The sequence below is a fragment of the Meles meles genome, chromosome 3, assembly GCF_922984935.1.
Source record: "Meles meles chromosome 3, mMelMel3.1 paternal haplotype, whole genome shotgun sequence".
NCBI lineage: Eukaryota > Metazoa > Chordata > Mammalia > Carnivora > Mustelidae > Meles > Meles meles.
In genome coordinates, this window is record NC_060068.1 from 42,474,650 (window position 1) to 42,492,965 (window position 18,316).

Genomic DNA, 18,316 nt, shown 5'->3' on the forward strand with positions numbered 1-18,316 from the left:
TTTGCACAAGAGATATTTGTCAAACCCAGTTGAATACACAGAAAACAAGACAGATTACATTATAGCCTTATCTTGCTTTTCTGTTGATGAGGCTTGACATGAATGATGGTGTTGTTTTTCTTTTTAATCTTGGTTGCTTCCAGAGAACAGAGTATCCATTACCTCTTTTATGTATATGACAAAAGCAGACAACACAATATTTCCCCAAAATATACTCTGTGCTGTCTGCAAAAGTTTCAAAATTAATGCCTGGGTGGCTCAGTCAGTTAAGCTTCCAGCTTTTTGTTTTGTCTCAGGTCACAATGGGTCATGAAATCAATTCCGGTACTTTAAAAAGTTTCAAAAAATTAAACATTTTTAAGGAAGTTTATCGTTCCCATGTACTTCCCAACAAGAATGGTTAGATGCATATGATTTTTTTTTATTTGTGTGCTCTGTGTGTGTGTGTGTGTTTCAGAGGTTACTATTTGACTTGAAATATCCTTCCTCCCTTTTTATTCTGTAGAATCATTGCTATTCACTACGTGCATTGAGCCCCATATAAAAGCCCCCATTCCCCAGCTTTCTTGCCTCTAGGAAGCTTAATTTTGGCTGGTGAAATGTAAGCAAATCAAATGCATCGCTCCTGAAACATCTCTTTAAACAGCCGTAGTTATATGGCTTTGCTCACCTTTTCTGTTCTTCCCCTTGAAATGCTTATGTAACAGCTAGAAGTCCAGCTCTGAAGTTGGACATGAAATCTAAATCACACACTTGGGATGGCAGAGCAGAAAGCTAGACAGAGCTCGAGTCTCGGACAGCTTCAAGGTACTGCCTTATCTACCCTAGAATATCCAGAGCCAGCATGGTACTCTCTCAGATGTGCCAAGGACAAGGAGAATGCAGAAGCATGAGCTAATACAAAAATATTAGTATGGTGTTTGGGATATCATGGAACTATAGCAGCAGCCAGTTGGCTAGGTCTGTAAGAAATAATGTTAAGGATGAACTGTTGCTGTAGAAATACAGAGACAGCTTCAGGAACCCAAGACTATTTTAGTCATCTTTTTGGAAGCAAGCATTTAGTGTTTACCCCCTGAGAAACTCTTCCATACTGGTCCTTGGGTCTTTCCAAATATCAAGAGAAGCCTGAGTGACTCCTGGGATTTTTTTTTTTAAAGCTCTTACAGATTTTTTTTTTCAAGATAAACAAGTTCCAAAGCAGAGTTAACCAAATTTATGGAATTATCTCGGTGTTTCCACATATTATTACTTTTTTTTCTTAACACAAGCACATTCACAAAATGATTACAAGAATTATTTGTGCAGAGCCATTCAGAGACAGTGTATAGCAAACCCTGTAATCTAGCAATGGGACACAAAGTTGTGTGATCTATGATGAAGGACTTACTTTAATGCTACCAATAGGTCAGTAGCATAAGTAAAGGGTACAAAGATGAGCATCAATTAGGCCTTCAAAAATTGGTATAATATCCAAAATAGATATGAAGTGTGTGAGTTATGAACAGAATGCCAAGGATATTGGCCACTTGTCCTCATGCTGGAAGAGCCCCACTGGTGACTCCACTCCTCTCTGTTTCATCTCTTTCAGGGAGGATCTGGCTGGGTCCGCCGGTTGCTATCCTGTATAGACCGTGGCGCTGCTAATCAGAGCTCTCGGGTCTGCCTGCGCTGCGGCTCAGCCACTGACCAGAGTCTGGGAGCTATGAGGAAGGGATGTTCTCAGCTGTCTCTTGGGAAAAATTCCTATGGTTCCCATACATTTCTCTTCTTAGATCTTTATAGTTGATACCACATATGCAAAAGGTGGTGGCTCTGATAAGTCAATGTTAAAGACCTTAGAAGATCTCACAAACTTTTTTATACAGATGTAAGTCAGGGCTAAATTCTTGCTTTCCTTCCACTAAGTTTGAAGCTGCCATTTTTAGAGTTGCGAATTATTACTGAGGAGACTCTAGAGGAAGATTCCCTCAAGTGGAGAGAGGGTTTTCTTTGGTTTTAAGGCAATTGAACTATATATATTGTGTGGTTTTTATTTAAACAAGATCAGCAGGGTTTAGGAATGTTCTAAATACATGTACAGCTGTTGACATAGACAAATAATGGAAGATAAATATAGACTTAACTAGTTTCCCTGTTTTGGAGAGTGTCCGAAATGTTCTCTGCCCCAAGCTGTGGAGCTAGGCTCGAAAAGTCAAGAACATAGGAGGAGAGCTTACCAGGTGTCACCCATGCCTTATTTCTGCCTGCCCTTTCTCTGCTTCATCCATTCCTTTGTGCCTTCCTGCACCACCTGGAATTGGTGAGTGTGAACACTTTGAAAATCAGACCCGAGTTGGAAAAGCTGGGGAGGAATGGAAGTGAGGTCGAGATATGTCTTTTCTCTCAAAGTCTACTTTTGTCCACTTCGCTCTCTCAGCCTATTAGAGCATGTACTCTTGCAGTCTCTGCTTCCTGCCCAGGAAACTAAGGTGGAAATCCATGCTCCTGGTCTGAGGGGAACACGTATAAATAGATAATTCCAACATATTAAGGCAATTGTAATAATAAAATAGACATTACCACACGAGAACATCGGACAAAGAGCACTTAATTTTTTTTTTTTTTTAATTCTAGGTCAGTCTGTTTGACCTGACTTTCACTCTAATGATAAGCCTACATTGTCTCTGTGTTTGTTCTTTATAGTTTAATATTTATAGAATTAATATAAATGAATTTTGGATTTCCACAAACAGCTACAAACCACGTCATTTCTGCCAAATCAGCCTCTGTTTTATGAAATTATTTAAGGATATTCCCCAGGTATGAAAACCTGGAGCTCATGTGATTCCTAAATCACAATTATTATTATTAATCATTTCACAGTTGATCCACAGCTTCCTTGTATGTGATTCTAACAAAAACCTCTGAAGATCATCGAACACATCACCTGTTCTTGTCCTTTCTTTAACTCTCTCTGCTTGCATTCCATGAGCAGATTCCTCTTTAGACATGAGCAGCCACAATTAGACAGATGGCTCAGTTTCATATTGGAGAGATACAATTCTCCCTTGCTTCTAATGTTAGGTGTGCATGTTATCAGACTTAGGATTAATGTCATGCTTCTTCTCACCCCCAGATATCTGCAAACACTCCGTCCCCCTAGACCTATTTTCTTTCATTTCCTTTTCCATTTAATTCCGTCTTGCCTGTGGTTATGATTCCTTTAGTTGCAACATGGTACTTTTTTGAAAGAGTTTCCGCCAAACATTGAAATGTAATTATAAGGACACAGTGTATTCCTTGTCTGGCTAATCTATTCATCTCTCACTTGGCTGCGATGAGTCTAACTAGCCAAGTAAATAAACTTCAACGCCTTTCAATATGTTCTCCACACGGCAGCTGCAAGAATCACTTCTTTCCTTTCTTTCTAACTTTATTTAAATATTTAACTTTATTTAAAGTTTAAATTTAACTGTATTTAAATTTAAATTTAACTTTATTTAAATATTTTCCTTTCTTTCTAACTTTTTTTAACTAGTGTTAAACATTTATTTTATTTTCAAGTTATAAAATGATTCACACAGGACAGAAAATAAATAAACTAATGTAGCAACTATAACCCAGACTTAACCAATGTCAACCCTTTCTCCTAATTACTTTGCATCAATTTTAAAAAGAAATAAAGTATCTTAGCCATATGGTAGCTGCCTTTCAATATCCACTCCCCTGCCTTCTTGCCTAAATTTGATGTGTATTGTTTATTTTAACATTCTGTAACATAAACTACCCTTGTTTCTATATATCAACAATAAAGACACACTGAGTAGTGTGTTTTAACTTTGTTACACTCAACGTTCATTTTTTAGATTTATCCCTACTGATACATATAGTTCTGGTTACTTCCTTTGAACTACCTTATATTTTGTGTACCCAAGCACTTACCAACTGATATTTAGGTTACCAGTTTTTTGCTATGAGATAACTAACAATCTGCAAGGAACATTCCTATGCTTTTTCAGCCCTGTGCACGTCCGTTTGAGTTTCTCTAGAGTAGGGTAGGCTTTTTTCCTAAAATACCTGTACCACAGAGAATGTCCCCTGTCCACTTTATAGGACATTGTCAGAACTTTTCTAATGGACTGAATGTATATTGCCCTTAGCGATGTACATACTCCCCACTTACCCACATCATCATCATCAACTGGAATTATCAGATTGTCTTGTTTTGAATCACTTTTAAGAATGAAATGCTATTGCATCTGTCTTCAGTTTGCCCTCCCTTGATTACTCATGAGATTGAGTGGAAATTAAGCATTCTGCTTGTGTCAGTTACTTTTTTACAACATTTTTCTGATTTTGTGTGTATGTGTGTATAATCTCCAAATTTTGTTTCATTCATTATTTTAAAGATTTTTGAGAGAGAGAATGCAAGCAAGTGAGAGAGAGAGAGCACATCCAGGGGGAGCGGCAGGCTGAAGGACAAGCAGACTCCCCACTGAGCAGGGAGCCTGATGTGGGACTCAATTCCAGAACCCTGGGATCATGCCCTGAGCCAAAGCAGATACTTAACTGACTGAGTCACCCAGGCGTCCCTGTTTCAGTCTATTTTTTTTTTTTTTTTTTTTTTTACTCAGTACGGAAACAAAACTGTTTCAATGAAGAAAAATTTAGGTAGACCCTTTTACTTAGTGTTTATGGAGCTGCATCAGGTTTCATTAGAATATTTGCCTGCTGATCTTATTTGTGTCCATTTATATGAATGTTTCTGTGTCCTTTTTTGAATAAAGTATTGTAATCTATTTATGTTTGTTATGATTACTAATATATTTGGAGTTATTTTTTCTATCTTACGTAGTTTCTTTTCTGTTTGCTATGTTATTTTTGTTTTGTTTTTCTTATTTTCTGCATTTTTAAAATTTAAAAGATACCAAATTTTTCTTACTCAGTCTTTAAACTTTATATTATTTTGGAAATTATAAGTTTGTCTCTTAATTCAGTAATGGCTCTAAAATTTTTTCACATGCATTCTCGACTTAATGAGCCATAATCAATATCACTGCTACTGATTTCTTACAGTAAAAATAATAAATTTTTTATGTCATTTTTTATGTCATTTTTCCTAGTATCTTACTTTCACATTTTTCTCATCTCTCCAATTAGTCATTAGTACATTATTGTTTTGTAACCAATGCACATTTTTATTATTTTATAATTTCTTTGTTCATCTATGCTCCTTGTATGCTAGCCCTTTCTTCTGTTTTCTTACCTTTTTCTGATTTGTCATTTATCTGTATTTCAACACTTAGCTGTAAAAAGTACACTCTCCCAGTCTTTATATGTGACAATGTTGATTTCACCCTCACATTTACAGAAGAATTCAACTATATTTTCAGTTACTTTCTTTCATTATGAAACATACTTTTAAATTTTCTTCAGACTTATATTTTTTTTTGCAAATCTGTCATCCTAATTTTTGTTGCTCAATACATACTTGATGTGCCTTGTTTTATTGTTGTAAAACTCTTATCATTACTTTTGTAGGAGAAGGAGACATTTCTTCCTTTTCCCCCCGGGGTTCTTCTAGCTGCTTGAGGAATTAAATTGACATGGGACAGAGTAACAGGAGGAAAAAACCAAAGTTTTATTATATACGCATGGAGGTCCAATAATGAAACTGAGACCCAAACCAATGACCACGGCAGGCATTTTGTACATTTTAGACAAAGAGAAAGCATTTTGTACATTTTGTACATTTTAGACAAAGAGAAAATAAATTAGTGAGGAATTGACAGGATAGAGAAAACAGAGGCTTGGGAGTTTTAATTCATAAGGAATTCTAAGCAGAATTTGGGCTGAGGTAGTAGATGAGTAAAAAAGTAACAAGAGGGCACCTGGTTGCCTCAGTCAGTTGGCTTAGGTCATTATCCTGGGGTTCTGGGATTGAGCCCCGCATCAGGCTCCCTGCTCAGGTGGGAGCCTGCTTCTCCCTCTCCTCCATGCTCATGTTTCTCTCACTATCTCTCTCTCTCTCTCTCTTAAATAAATAATATATATATATAAATATATATATTTATATATATATATATATATATTTTTTTTTAGGAACAAGTTTTTTTCCTATAGTTTTCTTGGCTTTAAAATTCCTATCTCTGGTGATAACATCACCTTTTTCTTCCTTAGTGCAGGGAGGGTACTTTTCATACAAAAGATTTATTTCATGCTTCCAGGAGGACTCAGGAGGGTCTGAGTGTCCTTGCACCAGCTGGGTCCCATGTAGATTTAACACAAAATCATTAATGTGCTGTTTTGGTACGTTTTGGCATCTACACTTTTTCGTGTTCTGTGTTCTTATGACAGCATGTCTGGGTGTGGGTTTGTTTATATTTTCCTGTTTGGAGCTCTGTGTGCTTCTCTCATTCGATGATGCTTCCATTCTGAAAAATAGCAATTTATCATCTCTGTGAATAGGGCTTCTCTCCCTTCTGGAACTCTTTAGGACTCTGTGGTATTTGATCAGCACTTAGCGGGACCCCCTCATAGCCTGACCTCTCATGGTGCCCTTCAGCCCAGAGTCACCTTCCCGTGGCTCATGCTCAGGCCCTCTCTTCTGTCAGAAGAACTTTATCAGGCCCTTCCCTGAGCACCTTCTGGAATCTCTCCTCTTCTACCATTTAACGGCCACTCATCCTTCAGAGAGGTTTTGCTGACTTTTTTTTTTTCTATAAAGTCTTTGTTACGAATAATTGTTTTTTGTGGTTATCCCAAATGATTTTATAAATTTCATAATTTTTGTATGCCTGACTAGTATCCATGAAATATCAAAAGTGCAGTCCCCATCCAAAGAAACAAATGGGCATACTGAAAGGCTCTGATTAAATTGATTATTTTCAGAAATAAAAGTAACTATAATCCTCTTTCATTAATTGGATGGTGGTTTGATAAAATTTTTATACTTTTAATGATTTTTGGTTTTCCATGGTGTTTTCTTAGCAACATTCTACCAAATTACAGCTTACCAAAAGTTGTAGTTTTGTGTATAATTCTTTAGTATGATTTTTGCTGACTTTTTGATGGGCTGTTTTTATTCTCCTCTTACAGTATCTTGGTCTGTCATTCAGAGCTCCTAGAAAATTAGTACTTTTACAGTTATAGGTTTGAGTATCTAAGTCATGCCGGGTCCTTCCACTGGATTCCCAGCTCCACAAGGGCTTTGCAGTTGACCTTTAAAGTCCACAAGTTTGAACTCTGGAGGTCCACTTATATGCAGATTTCTTTCTAAAAATACAGTACTGTAAGGTACTTTCTCTTCCTTATGATTTCCTTATTAACATTTTCTTTTCTTTAGTTTACTTTGTGGAAAGAGTACAGTAGATAATGCATACAGCATACACAACTGATGTTCATCAACTCTTTCTGTTATCAATGAGGATTCCAAGTCAACAGTCCACTGTTAGTGGTTAAGTTTTGAGGGTTCAACAGAGACATAGCTTTGCACAGTAGAAGCAGCACCTCTAAGCCTTGTGTCGTGCAAGGGTCAACTGTATTTGTCTGTTTTAGTTTTTCATCTAATAGGCACTCAGGAAATAAAAATATGGAGACTAAAATCCACCAGCAGCTACAGAACTGCATGAGACGCCCAATCAATACTGACTCGTCTCTTAGCAGCAGCCTCCCTCCCTTGAGAGAGGACCAGCTTTCTTGTCTTCCCTGTAGATATGTAATGCGATATAAGGCTCTGGGTAAAGAGTCTCTCCAGGTGAGATTGTGCACAGTACCTATGAGCCTAGACCATCCCCCATCTCTCACATTCTCCCGTGTCCTCCCACTTTAATTTCTGGGATGTCTGGGCTAGAGCTGCAGACTGTGCCATCAGACTGGATCATTTCTGTATAACTCCCTTCCCCCCTATTTTACTCTAGAATAACTGATTAGATGTGACTTTGCAAAGTAACAGCTTCAAAACTCAAATGAGAAAGAACATGTTTTCGTTCACTCTTTTTTGTTTGTTTGTGGTTTTTGGTTGTTGTTCACTCTTAAACTAAAGAAATAGCCTTCAGTGCATTTATTTAACAAGTATTTATTGAGCCCCTTTTAATTGTCATTCACCACCTTAGGACTTTATGTCACAGTAGTACCAACAAACATGGTCTCTGATCTCATCGAAATGAGAGTCTAGAGAGGAAAGACTATTCCAGGACTCCTCCTACTCTCTAAACAATCACAAAGTATGCAAATGCTTTCAGTGAAAGAAATAAAGTTCCCTGTGAATATTTAACAATTTCGCCTGATCCACATGGGAAATTGCAGAACAGAGAAGGCTGAGGTCATGAGGGACTCCTGAGCTAAGGCTTTAAGTCGACAAAGAGGAAACGTCAAAGCATTTCAAGTAGAAAAATTGGTATGTGCAAATGTCCTATGGCAGGAAGCAGACTGACAATTATGAGGGTCTATAGGAAGACCCAGGAGGTTTGAAAACAGAAAATAAAAGGGAAATTTATTAGAGCTGAGGATGGAGAGTCATTTGAGGAGAGACAGTAATGTGCTGACTGGGTCTGGCTAAAAAGGGCCAATTGTTCTATTTTCAGAAATTTTGTGTGAGCCTGCTGCTAAATAACCATTATTAAAAACCAAAATATAGAATCACTGAACTCAATAGTGCAATTGCTGGGTCATAGGGTAGTTCTATTTTCAACATTTTGAGGAACCTCCATGCTGTTTTCCAGAGTGGTTGCACCAGCTTGCATTCCCACCAACAGTGGAGGAGGGTTCCCCTTTCTCCACAATTGCACTACTGGGTATTTACCCTAAAGATACAAACATAGTGATCCGAAGGGGCACGTGTACCCGAATGTTTATAGCAGCAATGTCTACAATAGCCAAACTATGGAAAGAACCTAGATGTCCATCAACAGATGAGTGGATAAAGAAGATGTGGTGTATATACACAATGGATTACTATGCAGCCATCAAAAGAAATGAAATCTTGCCATTTGCGACGACGTGGATGGAACTAGAGCGTATCATGCTTAGTGAAATAAGTCAATCGGAGAAAGACAACTATCATATGATCTCCCTGATATAAGGACATGGAGATGCAACATGGGGGGTTAGGGGGATAGGAGAAGAATAAATGAAACAAGATGGGATTGGGAGGGAGACAAACCATAAGTGACTCTTAATCTCACAAAACAAACTGAGGGTTGCTGGGGGGAGGTGGGGTTGGGAGAGGGGGAGGGGGTTATGGACATTGGGGAGGGTATGTGCTATCGTGAGTGCTGTGAAGTGTGTAAACCTGGCGATTCACAGACCTGTATCCCTGGGGATAAAAATACATTATATGTTTATTTAAAAAAAAATTTGGAAGGGGAGGCGAACCATAAGAGACTATGGACTCTGAAAGACAACCTGAGGGTTTTGAAGGGTCAGGGGTGGGAGCTTGGGGGAACAGGTGGTGGGTAATAGTGAGGGCACGTTTTGCATGGAGCACTGGGTGTTGTGCAAAAACAATGAATACTGTTATGCTGAAAAAAATAAATAAAATGGGGGGGGGGGAAGAATCACTGAACTCTACTTCTGAAACCAATGATATGCTGTATATTAACTGAATTGAAAAAAATTAAATTTGTATATATATACTCATATTAAGTAAATTACATTAAATACAAGGCTTTCTCATTGTTCTCAGTCATTCTTAATTATTTTACTACATTCTACTATTATCTGTGCCCCCTGAGTTTATTTTTGCTGATTCTACTGGCATGTAGAAGCATCTCTACTGCTGTGTCAATTAACATTTCTTCCCAATCTCTAATGCAGTGATGTCATATTCACTAACTTGAAATTGATCATTGTGGGAATTTACACCAAAGAAATTGGCAAACTTTTTGAATCAAAACTCCCTTACACCTCTAAGAACCAGTTTTAAACATTTACCAGCACAACACTGAGGGAAACTATACACGACCTTGGAGACGGTGTTAAGAATTGATCTTTATCACAGGAGAGATGAACAGGCATTGAAAGGTTTTGAGTAGGGATTTGACGCCAGGAGCACATTTCTGTTTTAGAAAATCACTGACACGACAGAATTGAAAGAGGGAACAAGGTGACTTCGGGGGACCCTGTGGTAAACAATGGCGGCTCAGAGAGGACCAAAGAAATGCAGAGAAGTGGGTCTGATATATATATATATATATATATATATATATATATATATATATATGCTAAAATTAGAAGGCTGAGCTCTGGTGACAGTAGCAAGAAGCAATCCCTTAAGACCCTCATGAGGAAGAAGTAAAATCTCTCCATCCTCCCTACCATTCTGGATGCCGATGATGTTTTCATTTTGAGCCCAATTCTGCCACCATGTGTCAAAGAGCCAGCTTCACAGTGGAACACACTGAGACCTGAAGACCGAGAGACAAATCTGCATGTGGAAACGTGAAATGAAAAGACTATACGTAAATAAACTATTTTAAAATGACCCGTAACCTTCCCATCTTTGTATATGGGTAATCGTGCCTTTATGGCCACCTTGAGCATGGTCTCCAAGATCTCTGCCTGAGGGAGGGTGAATGAGCCTGTTCTGATATCCAGCATTTGAGCCGAGGCTGTGCTTCCTTCCAGCAAGCTGCCTCCTGACCATGTTGAACAGGACAGAGACCCTCAGGCAAGCCTGTTAGGGGCGATGCCAGAGTCCTTCCATGAGCGGCTTTAACACCATGACTCTTCTGTCCTATCTCGCCCCTTCTCATCTATTCTCCTTCACTAGGGTCAGACCTCCATCACATCTGATGGTTCTGCCAGCCACACTGGATTCCCTGCCTCTGCCTGGTGTCTGAGCTCTTGAGATGCTATGACTTGGATCCCTCCCCCAAGTGATGGCAGACATCTGCTGTGCAAGTTCTTGGGGCCAAGAGAATTTTCTGCCCCTTTCCCAAAAGACAGACAGCTGTGGCTTCTCCCCTTTCTCAGAAGCAGGAGACTGTTGCCATTCCCTTAATGCTTACACATTGTGTTTTATAAAGGATGAAGATCTGGGAAGTCCCTGGAGATTTATGCCTATGGGATGCCCAGGGATGGCGGGGGGTGGGGAATGGAGCAGGGAGACTCATTCATTCCATTCTCTGCCCTGCTCTCCTCAGCACCCAACACCAGAGGCTCATGGAACAGAGACTTGAGTGAGGACAGACAGCATTGTGTCTGGGCTCCTGGGGACTCTAAATTGTCATGATTTATTGATTAAAGTTCTAGCTGCTTCCTCACTTTGGTGGAGGCTCTCTGTTCCCTATGACTGGCCAAAGGTGCAACAGTCCACGTGCCCTTTCTATCCTCAGAGGCCTGGAGACTTTTTGCAGCTCAGCTGGGTGGGTGTCCTTGTGATTCTCCATTCTCTGATCATCTCAAGAAAAGTTAGGGTTGGGGTGCCTGGGTGGCTCAATGGGTTAAAGCCTCTGCCTTCAGCTCAGGTCATGAACCCAGGGTCCTGGGATTGAGCCCCACATCGGGCTCTCTGCTCCGCAGGGAGCCTGCTTTCTCCTCTCTCTCTCTCTCTCTCTCTCTCTCTCTGCCTGCCTCTCTGCCTACTTGTAATATCTGTCTGTCAAATAAGTAAATAAAGTCTTTAAAAAAAAAGTTAGAGTTTTGCAGAGTATCTGGCTTTTCTCATTTTTCACGTGAGATTCATGTTTTCCGGTAGCTTTCTACAGGCTGAGCCTAGGGAAAGCCACCCACCTCTTGTTTTTAAAAAATCATTTCTGTTTCTGTATCAGGGTCTTATCTTTCATGGGTTCAGCAGAGCCAGGAAGAGAAGGTATATGTTAATCGTATATTATGTTCTAGGTACATGACATCATTAGGTTATCAAACAGTCCACACACCTCTGGAGACCATTCCTTCAATGTATGGAATGGAAACACTTTCCAACCACGGAGTCAAGGATGTAGTATGAGTCAAGGTTCCCTGAGCAGATTTCCAGCTCAACAGGGAGACGTTTGTTCCTGGTCTGTTTGGCTCTGGGTGATTGTTAACACAGTTACCTTGTCCTTTCCACCAGGTGGTTGACCAGATTGATACCCTGACCTCCGACCTCCAGCTGGAGGATGAGATGACCGACAGCTCCAAAACGGACACCCTGAACAGTAGCTCCAGCGGCACGACCGCCTCCAGCATCGAGAAGATCAAAGTGCAGGCCAATGCACCCCTCATCAAACCCCCAGCGCACCCGTCTGCGATCCTCACCGTCCTGAGAAAGCCAAACCCTCCACCGCCTCCCCCGCGGTTGACCCCGGTCAAGTGTGAAGACCCTCCAAGAGGGGTGCCTGTGGCCAATACCCTGAAGACCAATGGCACCCTCCTGCGAAACGGAGGCTTCCCCGGGGCACCGAACAAAATTCCAAACGGAGACATCTGCTGCCTACCCGCCAGTACCTTGGACAAGGCTCCCGTGCAGCCTCTGACGCACAGACCTGACAAAGACAGGTGTCCCCAGGCAGGGCCTCGGGAACGAGTTCGGTTTAATGAAAAAGTGCAGTACCATGGCTATTGTCCCGACTGTGACGCCCGGTATAACATAAAAAACAGGGAGGTCCATTTACACAGCGAACCTGTCCACCCACCGGGGAAGCTTCCTCACCCAGGCCCTCCCCTCCCTCCTCCGCCCCACCTCCCTCCTTTTCCGCTGGAAAACGGGGGGCTGGGAATAAGCCACAGTAACAGCTTCCCCCCTCTCAGACCTGCAACTGTGCCTCCTCCCACTGCACCAAAACCACAGAAGACGATCTTGAGGAAATCAACCACTACAACAGTGTGATGTATGCCATTTCCAAAACCTTTTCGTTGTTTTTGGTTTTGTTTTTTAATTTCTATGCTATAAACATAAAATAATAAGTAATGAGCACTTTCTACTCAAGCAATAAAAAGCCCAAATATATTAATCCTGCATTCAGCAAAGTGGCATAAAAACCACCTGGTAAGTATGCACTATGTCGTTTTTACCCCGGGCACACGGTGTTTAAACAGTTGCAACATCAGAAACCACAGAACCATGAAAAAGCTGCGCTTTTTGTTTCTTGCACCCGACCTCGCAGAAACAGTGGCCTGTAGATTTCAAATGGTTTGATTTACCATCAGAGGTGGAATTAGATTCATTTTATTCATGCCTAACTCATCTATGCACTAATAACATGTCACCCTCCTAACTTTGGCCAGATGCTTTTTAGGGAAGAAATTTTAATACCGAAGGACTATTTTATTATTTTTTCTAAAGATGTTTGCCACTAGTTTTACATTATGAAATGCCGAGAACAGTACCAAAAAGTTTATTTTCTATACTATCCAATAATGATTATATGTTTCCCCTATATATGTAATGAAAGATTTTTGTCTCTGGAAATATCATACGTCAATAAACAACAGTACCTAATGGCAAAAGCACACGTTCCTCAGAGCGGAAATGAAGCAGTGGTTCATTGAATCCTGTGTGAATATTCATCAAAATGGGTAGCGACTCTGAAAAAGTTTGGAGAAGATTACAGTGAGTATCCAGCAGCATTTTCTAAATCAAATATCATTACCAGGTCATAAGTGGTATTTACACATTTTCATGTTATGCCTTGTGGTAAGGCCAAGGCCATACATTGAAGGTCTCATTGACCCAATACATGGCCGAACCCTTTAGATCCTCCTCACACTCCGCATCCCTCCCAGTCACACCATAAACCAGGACACCGAAGCAGTGGGATGATCTTCCTCCTTCAACAGCAAGTTCTCTGCCTCTCCAAGGGAATCCCCATTTATAAGAGAATCATAGCGGAAAATAAAGATGCTTCTGGAATAGGATGTTCTTAGTATCAGCCTTGATGCTGTTTCCCCTCACAGTTGAAATATGCCAGGGATCTTTGTTATTTTATAGAAGCAAGAGAACACATCCTTTCCTCCTGACATCTTACAGAGGTCTTTCTCTTAAGGCTAACTTGCCAGCTTATGTCACTTACCCACCTGTGGATCAAGTTCACTTCCCAGCTACGGTGATTTGGACAGATTGTATATTTTGTTCTGGAACTAGAGATGAGTTCATCTGTCCTAGAATCGTGATGAGAAGTGCATACCTGAACAAAAATTCCATTAATTGGCAAGAGGAGAGGGAGTTCTCTTTGGTGAAATTTGGTTTATTGAGCAGCTTAATTAAAAAGATACTATAATTTTGGGACTATTTGGCTTTTGATCTCAAAAGTTTAATTTTTGTTGCTCCAAGGAGGCTGTCTTGTTTCTCTATTGCCTTTTTCAAGCCACATGATGGTAATCTGGAATACTGTTTTTCAACAACTTCTTATTAAAAAATGGTAAAGTACCTTAGGCAGAATAACAGAGGGAAAATGACTTTTTGAAGGAATGATTAAATGAGTGAAAAAATAGAAGACGTCATGTTACAAATTTACTCAGCATGATTTCATTCCTGTGTGTTTTGGCTGTGAAGATAACGCAAGCACTATAAATCCATTTTTTTTTTTCAGAAAGTTACGGAATGTAAGAGCAATAATAGAGAAAAGCCACAATCTCAAATATATTAATTATGCGATAACTATGTTTAATAAATCTGACCCAAGTAAACACACAATCAACTTTCCGAATACCAAGCTAATATAGTCTTAATTTTTTCATGCGTTCATTTAGACTTATTAATAAACCCAAACTTTCATCATTTTCTAGATTTTAGTAATCACTTTCTTTCAAATGTGCAGCCAGTGTTAGACCATATGGTATTATAAACAGTCTTGGAAGACACGCAGCTTTCTCCCTTCAGCTCATCTTCCTTTCACAGCAAGTTACCATGACCTAATAATTAGCTTTTCGTGCGAAATGTTGACCCCTGTCAGTGTCGGGGAGCCAGTCTGGATCTCAAGGTAAGAGCTTCCTAGCAACCACAAATCACTCACAGAGCAAGTAACTCAATTACAATGAAGTGGGTTGAATAAGCTGACTAATTCAAGCTGACCGAAGAAGGACCTTGAACCAGGTGCTTAGTCACAACCTGTGAGGCTCAGACTCATCTCTCATTCTCAAAGCAGAGTCAAAGGTACCCCATAGCATCCATCTTTTTAAGTGTACCTGTTCACATTGCTCAAATGGCAATACCTGTTCTCATTCAACACTTGTGCAAGCAGCTTTTGGCCTAAAGGGCCAAGTTAAATCCTAACCTAAAAGAGTTAAGAGGGGTTGAACTTCTCCTCTTAGTTTATTAAGTATTCAGATTCAATGGTAGATTATATCAGTGCTGGGACTTTCTTTTGAGTTTATTTATTCCATTATTTCATTTTTTTTTCTTTCATTAAGGTTCGAAATACATTGGGCCAATAAAGTTTTTTCGTTTTGTCTTCTTTTTCCCCGGCAGATCACCTTGAAATATTCACCAGAACGTATGTTTTTAAATAGATACAAACCTGTAAACCAGGGAACACAATGAACAGAGGGCAACATAATAAACTTATAATTAAAGGGCGCCTGGGTGGCTCAGTGGATTAAGCCGCTGCCTTCAGCTCAGGTCATGATCTCAGGGTCCTGGGATCGAGCCCCGCATCGGGCTCTCTGCTCCGCAGGGAGCCTGCTTCCTCCTCTCTCTCTGCCTGCCTCTCTGCCTACTTGTGATCTCTCTCTCTGTCAAATAAATAAATAAAATCTTAAAAAAAAAAAAAACAAACTTATAATTAAAGTGTTGTAAGTGGCCTTGCCACTTCTGTCTTCAGCCAACATGGCTTTCAAAATTTTAATTATCTAATGCAGGCTCTGCACATCTGCCATTAAATTATAGTAAAACATGGTACATGGTTACTTTTCCAAAGATCCCAGGGCAAACCCTTTGGGGCAGTTCTTTTTTCCCACTGTGCATTTGAAGATTTGTGTTACCGAGCAGAGTGAGCACCACTGAGTTAGCCTCTATCCTCTTTGAAAGGTGATGTTCCTACAAAATGTCCAAGGGTAAGGCTGCCTATGGCAACATTCATCCAGAGTGAAAGGTAGAACGTGGACTTTTTTTTTTTTAAGTAGCATCTCTTAAAGGAAAAGGAAAGGATTTCTCTTGCTAGTTTAAACAACGATGATCCCACTTGGGGGATGGGAGGTTATTGTATCTTGTCTGATGAAAGGCGAAAAGAAAAGAAAAACTGACCAAAGTTTTCTTCCATCCCCTAGCAGTTACAGCAGTTATAGAAGGAGATAAAACTGATATTCTTTTTAGGTCATGCTTAAGCTAAATTTAAAGTATCTGCTCAAAAATACTGGGCATGCAGAAAGAAAAATTCCCCACTCTTTCAATCTGTTATTATTATATTCATACCTTCCCTCATTAGCTTAACATTATTCTAGGGGGAAAAATGAATGGTATTAACTGAAGTGGTTTAATTAACCTAAAAATTCTTGTGTTTGAATTATGCCTGCATCTAATTATTTAATGAATAAAGGAATAGGGCACTGTATTATAGGACTTTCTTTGGACAGACCAGTAGTTACCTTTAGCATTACCAAGAGCAGTAGCTACGCACCGTCTTTGAAACTATGCAAGACCTTTTATCTACAGATTCTAATTATATAGTTCTTTTTGGATGCTCCATGAAGAAAAGCCTGAGTAGCTTCCCATGCGTTTGCGCTGGGAATGATGTAGTCAAGTCATGAGTCACTGTCTGGACTGAACTTTTTCCGTGGAATACACGCACTACTGCCACGTCAAGCCTTCTACTTGTCCCAGTTCCGTTCTTTCTCCTGACTCTGTTGGTAGCACCTTTTGCTCTAAAGTACACCCACATTTGTAGCAGGAGTTTGCAGTGTAATGTGCTTTGGTATGTACTGATGATTTCTAAGTGAGGAAATGATTTACGAGAATAAAGTTGCATCAAAAACCCGCATCACGGGGCGCTTGGGTGGCTCAGTGGGTTAAGCCGCTGCCTTCAGCTCAGGTCATGATCTCGGGGTCCTGGGATCGAGTTCCACATCGGGCTCTCTGCTCAGCGGAGAGCCTGCTTCCCTTCCTCTCTCTCTGCCTGCCTCTCTTGTGATTTCTCTCTGTCAAATAAATAAATCTTTAAAAAAAAAAAAACCCGCATCACGAAATTAGATAAAGTGCACAGAATCTGACACTTACTAGATGCTATCACTGAATCACATGACATTTTCCAGGTCAGTCCATAAGTGGCATGGTGCATTTAAATGTTTCGGCTAAACACGTGGGAGTTTTAGAATCCTTCAAGTTGCTCGATTCTGAAATAATGGCAGATGTGATACCCATTAGGGTACACAGCAGTGTTGAACATAAAACCGCTGTTATCCACGTCGTCTTGGAGCAGCAATGATGCAGGGTGTCATTTTTGTGAAGCCCTTGGATCCATCAGTCCAGTCTTTTGGGGAAACCTAAAGTGGAACATAATAAGCCCTGCAAATAACCCTCCCTGTAAAAAGTAGTTAAATCAACATGGAGTATAGACTTGTGCACAGGCCATGGGAAAACAAGGAGGAAATACTACTTATAGCATTGACTTCTAAATTGATCAAAGATAGGTAAGCTAATATCATTAACTATTTTTCTGAAACTCTGCATATGTTAGAGTTCCTCCAAATTCCCCTATGAATGTATAAAATAGATGATATTACCCTGATCTACAAGGGAAGGAATCCAGGATTTCGGTTTCAGTATTTTGCCAAAATCAAAATCAACCCCTGGGGAAGTGACTGGGCTGGCATTTGTTTTTTGTTTGTTTGTTTGTTTTCACATGTACTTTTTTTTTTGATGTTTTAATTTATTTATTTTTTTCAGCGTAACAGTATTCATTGTTTTTGCACAACACCCAGTGCTCCATGCAATACGTGCCCTCCCTGTTACCCACCACCTGGTTCCCCCAACCTCCCACCCCGGACCCTTCAAAACCCTCAGGTTGTTTTTCAGAGTCCACAGTCTCTTATGTTTGTTTGTTTTATGTTGTGTTTTTTTTTAACAGCTTGACTCCCCATAATTTTCCCCCATAAATTTGCTACTTAATTATGTTCTTCATAGCCCTGAACTTTGCAAATCTTTCTTTTATTCTGAGCAGTTATTTTGACATCTGAAAGGGGTTACCTAACGTTATTTTGACATTCTTAATGTGTTTGATCTTTGCAGAATGTAAAAGGGATTTCAGGCAATTTAGGAACCATCTAAAGTGAATGAGCTGCTGAATAATGCCAGTCTCATTTTCTTGTGAATTATACCAGCAACTTTACCTTTCAGGGTGTTTTTTTCCCCCCTCTAAGTTCAAGAGCTGTCTCTAATTTTAGTTTCTTTGCCTAAGAGGTTCTGATTTCATAGTAT

The 18,316-nt window shown here is 39.9% G+C and overlaps 1 protein-coding gene across 7 annotated transcripts in view; it reads left to right on the forward strand.

Annotated features, from left to right (window-relative positions):
* Positions 1-18,316, forward strand: part of PRR16 (proline rich 16) — a 321,097-nt gene that overhangs the window by 193,370 nt on the left and 109,411 nt on the right. For 3 of the 7 annotated variants that reach the window (XM_045998804.1, XM_045998802.1, XM_045998803.1), the window contains exon 3: positions 12,038-14,597. In XM_045998804.1, coding sequence (XP_045854760.1) covers positions 12,038-12,793 — 756 coding nt within the window. In that variant the 3' untranslated portion in view covers positions 12,794-14,597. Of the gene's footprint in view, positions 1-12,037; positions 14,601-18,316 lie in introns of those variants that run through there. The other 4 variants (XM_045998805.1, XM_045998806.1, XM_045998801.1 and 1 more) reach the window with 3 other exon arrangements.